At 47.8% G+C, this 10,200-nt stretch overlaps 2 protein-coding genes across 6 annotated transcripts in view; one reads left to right on the forward strand and one right to left on the reverse strand.

Annotated features, from left to right (window-relative positions):
- The window catches only part of Pan2 (poly(A) specific ribonuclease subunit PAN2), an 18,026-nt gene extending 10,332 nt beyond the window's left edge, over positions 1–7,694 (reverse strand). For 4 of the 5 annotated variants that reach the window (XM_021205061.2, XM_021205058.2, XM_029542375.1 and 1 more), the window contains exons 1-8: positions 7,608–7,694; positions 6,586–6,984; positions 3,020–3,189; positions 2,806–2,926; positions 2,606–2,683; positions 1,984–2,251; positions 759–1,101; positions 476–572 (exon numbers count right to left, since the gene is read on the reverse strand). In XM_021205061.2, coding sequence (XP_021060720.1) covers positions 476–572; positions 759–1,101; positions 1,984–2,251; positions 2,606–2,683; positions 2,806–2,926; positions 3,020–3,189; positions 6,586–6,867 — 1,359 coding nt within the window. In that variant the 5' untranslated portion in view covers positions 6,868–6,984; positions 7,608–7,694. Of the gene's footprint in view, positions 1–475; positions 573–758; positions 1,102–1,983; positions 2,252–2,605; positions 2,684–2,805; positions 2,927–3,019; positions 3,190–6,585; positions 6,985–7,607 lie in introns of those variants that run through there. The other variant, XM_029542376.1, reaches the window with a different exon arrangement.
- Il23a (interleukin 23 subunit alpha) overlaps positions 7,492–10,200 on the forward strand; it is a 7,394-nt gene continuing 4,685 nt past the window's right edge. Inside the window, exons 1-2 of the mRNA XM_029542377.1 lie at positions 7,492–7,822; positions 9,312–9,387. Of these exons, the coding sequence (XP_029398237.1) occupies positions 7,596–7,822; positions 9,312–9,387 (303 nt within the window). The 5' untranslated portion in view covers positions 7,492–7,595. The remainder of the gene's footprint in view (positions 7,823–9,311; positions 9,388–10,200) is intronic.

Here is a 10,200-nt window from a genome sequence, read left to right on the forward strand (position 1 = left end):
TATAGCCCTGGCTGTCCTGGAACTCACTTTGTAGACCAGGCTGGCCTTGAACTCAGAAATCTGCCTGCCTCTGCCTCCCAAGTGCTGGGATTAAAAGCGTGCGCCACCACGCCCGGCTTCTCTAACAGTTTTTATTTTCGGCATCTTCCTCCTCCGTAACTACACATTCGTGGTCCCCTGTCCACCTATTTCGTCACACTGGTCTTAACTGCTCTAGCCTACAGCTTCTCTTTGGAAAGCTCCTAACATTCGTTTGCTATTTAACAACAAGATATATATAAAATTTCTGATGGGGTACTGTCCTTTCTTCAATCAAATAACCATCCCAACGAATAAAACCGTATCCTCTATGGATTAGACATAACAAGCATAGCTTCTTGAATTCTGCACACACATCCCAAACCTTTAAAGTTTAAAAACAAAACAAACACTAGTAAGAGATAGGAAAACACAGTAGGCCCGCCTCTGAACACACCTGGTTGCGCAGCCTGGTTCGAGGGTTGGGAGCATAGCCAATGAAGCCCACTTTCTTCATGGTTCGAAGAATTTCTGCATCCACAGGTGGTGCTCGCCTATAATCCAGTGTAGTTCTAGGCTTGAGGGCCATGGCAGCCACCCATGCACTTCCCAACCCATGGGTTCAGAATCAGAAGAAGCATTTAAGGTACAAAAATAATTATAGCAGTGGAATGGGAGCCAGGCTAGCAAAAGCTTCCATCTCCCCCCCAAGACCCCTCCACCCAGCAGTGAGGTACAACCTGGGAGCAGGAGCAGAGTTGGCAGCAGGCCAGTCGGAGAGCAGTGCATCAGTGGTAAGTGGGACAGGAATGAGGGAAAGCGGCAGAAGATCCTGGCTCCAGTCCAGAGGAGGCAAGGAGTCCACGAGACAGGGCAGAGCAAACTCAGTCTCTCGGGAGTAAGGGTTGAAGGACGGCTCAGGGGAATCAGTCCAGAGATGCACACAGCCCTCAGAATCCCCAAAGGCCAGGGCCTGCTTGCTGGCTGACACATCAAACGTCATTAGCAAAGGTCCCACGGGGTTCACATGGAAGATGTCGGCTGGGTTGGCCAGGCCTGTGGGTTCACAAAACTGGCATTGACCTAGGAGGGAAAAAGGGACAGACCAGTGAGCCCTGGAAAGGGAAAGGGAAAAACCCTTTTATCCTCTTCTAATGTCAGGAGACACATGAACCAAATGAGCAACTCCCAGCAAAGGCGCGTCTCCAGTCATTCCACTTAGTCCCCTTAAGACAGGGTCTCTTTGTGTAGATCAGGCTGTCCTGAACTCTGTGGATCAAGTTGGCCTCGAACTGAGAGGCCCACATGCACCCTCTTGTGTGCTGCTACCACACCAAGCTAAGGCTTGCATGTGTGCTCTGTGTTGGGATATACACACCAGTGTAGGTGCTTGCAGAGTCCAGAAGAGCGTATGAGATCCACTGACACCTCCCACTGCAGGTGATGGCAACTGCACTCCGGCTCTCTACAAAATCCTCTGAATACTGAGCCATTTTCTCAGTCTCCATGCTTTTTTGTTTTTATTTACTTTTGTTGTACAGGAGACTGAGCCTGGCACCTTATGAGCAGTCACTCTGTCATCTGGCTGCAGCCCTGGCTTGTACTGTTTTTCTTTCTTAAGTCAAGGCATCACTATGGTGCCCAGCCAGGACTTGAGTTGACCGTTTTCCTGTTTCAACCTCTCAAGTAGCTGGGATCACAGGCCTGGGATCTTTACTGTCTTCTGTGCTCCTTAGGCCCATTCTAAGCAAACCTAGGTGAAACCATGGTAGTCTGGTGAATGGTTATTTCCTTCTCCAACAGAAAGGTAGATGGGGTTACTCTTGCTGAGCTGGGTCTCTGCTCATGGGCCTGTCCTACTCAGTGCTGCACCTGTCCTACTCAGTGCTGCACCTGTCCTACCCAGTGCTGCACCTGTTATACCCAGTGCTGCACCTGTTATACCCAGTACTGCGCCCATCATACCTGACTGGGAGATGATAGCAAGGCGGGAAGTGTATGTGGGTATGAATCGTAAGAAGGCCGGATCCACGTGCACTTGAAGGGGCGTGATGGCACGCATCATGCGCAGGTCATACACTTTGAGGAAACGGTCACAGGCCAGACCAGTTAGGCGACTGGAGAAGCCGCAGGCAGCCAGCAGGTTGCCATGAACATCAAAATCTGACAGACTCCCTGAGAAGGCATCAAATTCATGCTCCACTTTAAAACTACGGAGGTCTCGCAGAGAAACCTGAAGAAGAAAAGACCTGTTATCTGCCACCTCCTTAACCCTGAGAGAGCCCTGACAAGAAGACTAAGGTTCTAGTATCCTGTCAGAGCAAAGAAAGGGAGAGAGAAGCCAAGAGCTAAAAGGGACGACCCAAAGAACCCTTTCTCCTCCTGCCTCCAAGGTACCTAGCTGTAGAAAATACCAGGACCCAAGATCATCTCAGCACAGAGATCATCTCAGATCATCTCAAGATAATCTCAGCACAGAAGGCAGGGCATGGTTTAGCTCCTCACAGCCCTCGTCTCTCATCCGCAGGGAAAGCAGACCCCAGTTTCTACTGAGACAGGACACAGGACAGACGTGGAGTCTGGTTACCTTGCCAGATGTGTGGCCACAGAAGAAGAAGCGATTTGTCTGTCTCATGATGGTGACTCCGGGTGTCTCGACTGCATACTGGAGAGAGAAGCCAATGAGATGATTTCCCATGACTGAGAGACAGAGAAGCCACATTCACATCTCAACACACTACAGCCCAAGCACAGCCCCCCATGACTTCAGGTCCCATGTGGGCATACCTTTTGAGTCTCCTGGACAGTGTTCAGATCAATCTCTAGTATGTGGCTCTGCAGCCCGCCAACAAGCAGAGTGCTGCTGTCTGTCAGGAGGAGGCTGTGCATGTCCTCGCTCTCATCCAGCCTGTGTGAGAAGAGCCGACAGGCCAGGGGCTCACCAGCTGCTACAGCCTTCCCGTCATTTTCCCCTTCCCAGCTGAACGGAAAGGCCACTTACAAATAGTCAAACATAATGAGCCCCCCTCGGGCCATGAACTTGAGGTTGTTCTTGGTGAGGAAGAGGATGCCGTTCTCCAGGCTCTGGATTTGCCGGATGTCATCACCGCCGCTGACTTGAAAGGATGAGTAGCGCTCCAGAGCTGGACCGAAGAAGGAGGTGGCGTGGCCCTGGGGAGGGTGGAGACACAGACCTGGGTGAGGCAGGGGCATGGCAGGTACTTGCTAAGGATGGAGCACGCCTCAGACTGCCTTTCTGCCTAGACAAGAGGCATAAGGCTAGGGACCAGTCAATCTTAGTGATTAAGCCATGATTACTCTACCTTACTTTCATGCAAATCATTATTTTTAATTAATTTTTAATTATTAATTAACTGAAGCATTACCTATCATTATGGTCATAGTGAGAATAAAATGGTTTATATAAGTAATTACTTTTCTTAATGTTATTTTTTTTTATCTGTGTGTGTGTGTGTGTGTGTGTGTGTATACCAGAGAGGCTGGAAGAGGGTACTAGATCCCCTGGAGCTGGAGTTACAGGCAACTGTGAACTGCTACATGGGTGCTGAGACTCTAACCCGGATCCTCTGGAAGACAACAGGTAATCTTATCCAACCCGAGCCATTCCTCCAGCCTCAAGTTATTTTGTTCACCCAGCACAGAATACTTATAGAAACCCTCATTTTATTCTATGATAGGTAATGCTTCAGTTAGAGATTTGTTTCTTCAGAAGGCCAGGGACAAAAGCCGATCCTCCACGGGCCACTCATTCCATGGCCAAGTTTTAGGGTGTTGTTTTTTGGTTGTCTTATTTATTTATTTATTTTTCAAGTCTCCTACAGTCCAGGGTAGTCTGGCAAATGCTGTGTACACCAGGACTACCTCGAAGCTGCACAATCCTCCTGCCTCAGCCCCCTACGTGCTGATATCAGACCTTGATGCATGGTTAAATCTTTTTTTGTTGTTGCTTTTTGAGGCAACATTTATGTATCCCTGGCTGTTCTGGAATTTGCTATAAAGACCAGGTTGGCATTAAACTCAGAGACCCTCCTGCATCTGCCTCTGGAGTCTTCGTTTGCTTAAATCTTAATCTCTACAGCAAGTGAGCAATCCATACGGAGTCAACAGTTATAGGCCAGAACACCAAGACTGAGACACCGCCCCTGCTTGGCACATCACTCACTCTGGACTTCTGACTCCTCACTGCCTTCTTTGCTCATTTGTTTGAGAGGGTCATACTATGCAGCCATGGCTATCCTGCCTCTACCTTCCCAGTATGATGAAATCTGTCACTACCCACTGCTTCCCTTCTTTGGATCCCTCGAGACATGTACCTCTTCCCTTATAACCTCATTTGTTCTCAAAAGGTTTTGCTTTAATTACATTTGTACTTGAGTTTTCCTTTTGTTTTATTCAGTACTAAGAATCAAACCTAAGGGCTCACATATGCTAGGCAAGACTCAGCTAAGATCGGTCCCCAGCCTTTTTAACTTTATTTTGAGATAGGTTCTTGCTGCATAGTACTGGCTGCCCTGGGCCTTACACAATCTGCCTTGGTTTCTCACGCATTGATATTGCAGGTATGTGTACACCTTGAATCCCCTTTCTTTTTTTAAAATTATTTATTTTTGAGACAGCCCTAGCTGTCCTGGAACCCACTTTGCAGACCAGGCTGGCCTCAAACTCACAGAAATCCACCTGCCTCTGCCTTCCCAGTGCTGGGATTAAAGGTATAGACTACCATACCCAGCCTTGGACATGCATTGTTGTGTTCTGTTTTTTAACTACTCATTCCAAACCTAAGCCTTACAATCAAGTTCTGGTATCCAGCAGCTGGCTTACTAGTTTCCAAAGTCGGGGAGACAGCCCAGCGGTAAAATACCCACCTTGCACGTGTAAGGTCACAGCCCTAAGTCTCAAGCACTGGAAAAGTCAAACTCTCCCGTGCCGTCCCAAGGCCTGGTGGGAAGAGGGTACTAAGGCTGGATCCCAGGGCCTGTGGGAAGGTACTAAGGCTGGATCCTAGGGCCTGTGGGAATGTACTAAGACTGGATCCCAGGGCCTGTGGGAAGGTACTAAGGTTGGATCCCAGGGCCTCTTGTATTCCAGGCAAGTTCTTATCACTGATTCACACCCCCACAATTTTGTGTGCCCTTCACTCTGTTGACAAGGAAAAAGGTTGAATGAATAAGTGCCCACCTTTCAGCTTCCACCACGAAATCCATTCTTTTTTTTTTTTAAATGCAAAGCTACATGCCTCAGATTCCAGCATTGAGGAAGTAAAGGCAGGGAGACCTCTGTTTTGGTGGTGGCAGTTGGTTTTTGAAACATGGTCTTACTACGGTAATCCATGCTGGGCTGGAACTTGCCATCCTCCTGCCTCAGCATCCAAGTCAGGGTTATAGGGTGTGAACAACCATGCCTATTCTATGGGCTATTCTGCATTTAGTTCTGTTCCCTGTGCAGAACACAGCAGTAGACAAGCCTGACTTACTGAACTGAATACATCGGTAAAAAAGTTCATTTCTCCTAATGGAAAAACAATTCATACCCCCATGAAATTGTAAATAAGTAAACCAAGGTCTTACAGAAACTATTTGGCCTCATAGCATATATTACTACACACTTGAAAATTAACACTGATAACTGCTAAGACTAACAATCAGAAAGAGAAGACAAAATAATTCCAAAAGGTATCCAAAAACATTCATTAAACATTCTGCAACATTCACCAGGTGTGGTGCATTCCTGAAACACTAGCACTTTGAGGTTAAGGCTACCCCTAGTTCAAAGCCACCCCAGGCTGCATAGTAAGTCCCAGATCAGAAGGCGCTACCTACTGAAACTGTTTCAGACCGGGTAAAATATTAAAGATCGAGTATGAATGGCTATAAACTAAGGGATGGATACAGTTAATCAAAACATGGGCTGAGCTTAATTGGTGATACGCCTATAAACTCAGCACTCTGGAGATGACGTTAGGATTGTAAATCTGAGGCCAGCCTGGGTTACACAGCAAAACCCTATCTTAAAACAAAACCAGGATTTGACCTGTAGGGGTGAGTTCAGTGCGTGCCTGCTGTGCACAAAGCCCCGGGGCTTATCCCAGCGACAGACACTGATTATGGTTTTGGTGTCTATATTCCCAGTGCTCAGGAGACAGAGGCAGGAGGATCAGAAATTCAAGACCATCCTTGGCTATACATAAAGTTCAAGGCCAGATTGGGATAGAAGAGACCCTGTCTTAAAAAACAATAAACAAGTAAACTTGGCACTTCGGAGGCAAAAGCAGGAGGACTGCTGTGAGTTCTAGGTCAGCCTGGACTCTAGAGAGAGATGTTGTCGCAAAAACACAGTAGTGATATGAGAACTGGCAGATGGAATGCCTTATGAGACGAAATACGTAGTTAATCTCTCCATTCCCTTCTTGGTTTTGAGAGACCCAGCTAACTCTCATCAGTTCAACTCATCAGTTTTGACTGTCTGTAAAGAGCTGTCCTTGGGCAAAGACCAGATAAAGATTTCTAATACACCCTTTCAGCCTTCAGAAAGGGGTATAGTTCTTACCCCATGGCTCCCCACCCACAGCATCTCCTCATGTAAATCAAAGTGGGAGACAGACACAGGCACTCCCACTTCAGCCACCACGCTGTGCAACTCAGAGTAGACACCTTCCATTATGTGCACTGACTCCTGGACAGGAAGAGCCTCCAAGGCCACTCCCTCTGGGTCTAGCTCGACATTCTGTAGCAAACTTGGATTCAGGTGGGCATCCAGGACTGGGTCCAGGGTAGAATGCATAGCTGGGGAAAATTCGGCCAGTCCAGGATCCAGACCCTCAAAGTTCATGACGATAGTGGCCGCTGGTCAGACCTGAGTCACACCCTCCCTTGCCACGGTTCCTACAGACAAGTGACCCAGCCTTCAGCAGGACAGCACCAGTGAACCTAGAATGGACATCCTGGCCTGCAAGGGAAAGAGGCAGCTCAGTCAGGGATAGGCCTAGGTCCTGGCAGTATCTTCTGTGTGGACAGGACAATGAGGTAGGCAGAGGGGATCAGACTGCCCGGCAAAGACGGAAGCATGCAGGAAGGGGACAAGGGCAATGCTGTACAGTGAGTGGCACGACAGTGTCCCTTACTCTGCACCTCTAAACTTCCTAAGTTCCCTGCCACCCCACCAAATGATCTAATTCTTGACTTCCCTTTCTCCTGAACCACAAGGTGAAGGCGGCGGGTATGACAGGGGCTGGAGTTCGGTAGAGAGCTCTGAGATGCTTGTTTCTTAGAATTGAACATGAGACAAAGGGGCTGGGCGGTGAAGGGGGCAAGACAAGTCAGTTTCCCAGAATCCTTTACAGTGGTTACCCAGCATTCTCCAGGGGGTGGGTAACAAGAACGGCCAGTTACCCACAGACGGGGCGGGGGTAAGGGGGAAGTAATGGAAACGGATAGCTACCCAGAATTCTTTGAGCGAACCAGAGAAACTGGTTACCCAGAATTCTCCCCCAGCGCAGGGGACGGGAGGGGAAGGATTAGGGCAAAGGTCAAGACGTGTTCCTGGGATGCTTACGGGGAATGGGTCATTACCAAGATTTCTCCATGGCGGATATTTTGGAGCGCGTGGAATTCAAACGAGTAGGGGGTAGAGAAAGCGCCGTCAGCTCCGCGGGAAATTCCAGTTTCCCTACTACTCCCCCGCCTCTAGCTCAACCTAACCCAAGCATGACGGACGGCGGATTGGCAGCCATCGCTTCCAATCAGCGGGGGCCACGGGCTCATCTCAGCCAATCAGAAAGAGCCAGGTACGGGCAGCTCCGGAGAAGGCGTGTGACGTAAGCTCCGCCAAAACAAGGTTACGGAATGCCACCGGGGACAAACTGAGTCAGGCGCGGATCTATTTGGGGTTACGAAAAGTAATCCCTTCGCTCTTAGTCTTTGTTAAGCAAAATTAACTTTAGACTTGGAAGCCGAGCTTTTACGCTCCATGAATAGGAACTAGACTAAGGGGCGCCAGAGGCTAAGCACTGGGACTCGCCGGGTGGGTATTCCCAGTGTGGCCTTCATCATTCCCGGCGTATAGACCTTCATCTTGCTGTGCCTGTGAACCATTCCAATACCTCTGACCCTGTGCCCCCGAAACTCATTGGCATTTCCTATGACTTCTAGATGTGGGGAAGAAAAAGGAAGCGGGAGGCTGACTTCTAGTGTGGCCCAAGTGACCACCTTTTCTCTATTTCTAGAAGCATCCATCTGAAATTCCCATCCATGTTTGTATCGTCCCCAGAGGTCCCCTAATTTTCCCAAGACACAAGTCTCCTAGACTGTCAAAATTCCCCTAGACCGTGGAGCTGGACATTGACCCTCAGAGGGAGAGTCAACTGAGCTGTAGCTGTCAGTGATTCTGAGGGGTTCTTGATTAATCTCCAACTCAGAGATCATACGACTCTCCCTCTTCTATGAGACTATGTCACCGTGTCTAACAGATTCTGGGGTACTGGCTGTGTACTAAACTGCTTTGGAATTGGTCCAGGCTGTGAGATGTCTTAGGTTGCCCAAACTCAGCTGTCATTTCTGTTTTTAAAGGCCCTGTATCGCTAATGCTCCATACCTACAATACCTGCATTATTAAAGCAGAGACAGGAGTCCCTTACAAATTCCAGGCCAGCCTAGGCTACATAGATAGTAAGGACCAGGCTTGCTATGGCTACAGGGTCAATATCCCTTTCAACAGGTGCCTGTGGAAGAGAGTTCTCATCAATAATAAAACGTTTAAAGCATTTCTTGGGCCAGGCATAGTGGAGGTATATTTGTAATGGCAGTAATCCTGAGGTATAGGCAGGAGGATTAGTGTTCAAGGTTAGCATCTTCTATATAGCAATTCCCAGGTTACATGAGATCCTGTTTCAAACAAACAAAAACCAGGCTAAGTGGGATGGTAACCCCACCACTCAGGAGGCAGAATGGATTTCTGTGAATTTGAGGATAGCCTGTTCTATGATATGTAGTGAATTCTAGGCCAACCACAGCTAGAGAGTGAGACCCTGTCTCAAAACACGCTCCCCCATCCAAATAAAAATGTATTTCTTTTCAAAAAGGTGAAAGAGGCTTTCAAGAAGGCACAGCAGGTATGTGTATTGCTACCAACTGTCAGGGTCTGAGTTCCATCCCTGGGACTCACGTGGTTGTCTTCACATCCATACTGAGGCACACATACATAAATAAATGTAATTTTCTATTTTCTCTCTCTCTCTCTCTCTCTCTCTCTCTCTCTCTCTCTCTCTCTCAATAAAGGCAAGCAAGTAGAACTTCAAGAAAGAACCTTGAAGCAGATGGATCAGGACTTCAACTATGGATGCCCTGCAGCATGGTAAATTCCAGGCCAGCCTAGACTACCTGAAACTCTATCTAAAAAACAAAACAAAATAGTAATGGGGTGAGTGAGGGGACATAGGCACTTGGGTATTCCACACACCAAGAAATCTTACATCAACGTAGAGAGCACCTAACTCAAAAGATCTCTGGCTTCACAGGTCCTTAGATTTAAATTTTTCATACAAGGACTTAGGTGCTAAGAGACCCAAACAGTGCCTACACAGAAATCTCCATATTAAAGGCTCATAATTGAAAGAGATCTCACAGACCGCGGGAGTTAAGGAGCTTGAGATACTTGGAGTAAATCAGTTACTTTTTGGTTTGTTGAGCTGAATTCTCAGCAAGGAGTCCAAACTAGACTTGAACTTGTAATCCCCCCTTCTTATTAACTGGGTATGCAGAAGGGTGCCACCACACCTCACTCAATAAACTACTTTATGAATCAAAATCTACTTCCACTTGAGTTTCCTCACGGGATCCAATATAATGACACAGTAATTTTAAACGGAGTTAAGCACACCTGTAACCCCAGTGTGTGGGACGTGGAGGCAGGAGGATCAGGAGCTCAAGGTCATTCTCAGCACAGAGAAATCTGAAGCCAGTCTGGGCTACAAGAAACTGTCTCAGAAACAAACAAGAAACTAAACTGAAGACTATGGGTTGAGCCTATGCAGGTCTGTAACCCTTGTTACTAAAGCTGAGTTAGAAGACTCAGAATAGGGCTGGTGAGATGGCTCAGTGGGTAAGAGCACCCGACTGCTCTTCTGAAGGTCCTGAGTTCAAATCCCAGCAACCACATGGTGGCTCA

This window comes from Mus pahari, chromosome 9 (assembly GCF_900095145.1).
Source record: "Mus pahari chromosome 9, PAHARI_EIJ_v1.1, whole genome shotgun sequence".
Taxonomy (NCBI): domain Eukaryota; kingdom Metazoa; phylum Chordata; class Mammalia; order Rodentia; family Muridae; genus Mus; species Mus pahari.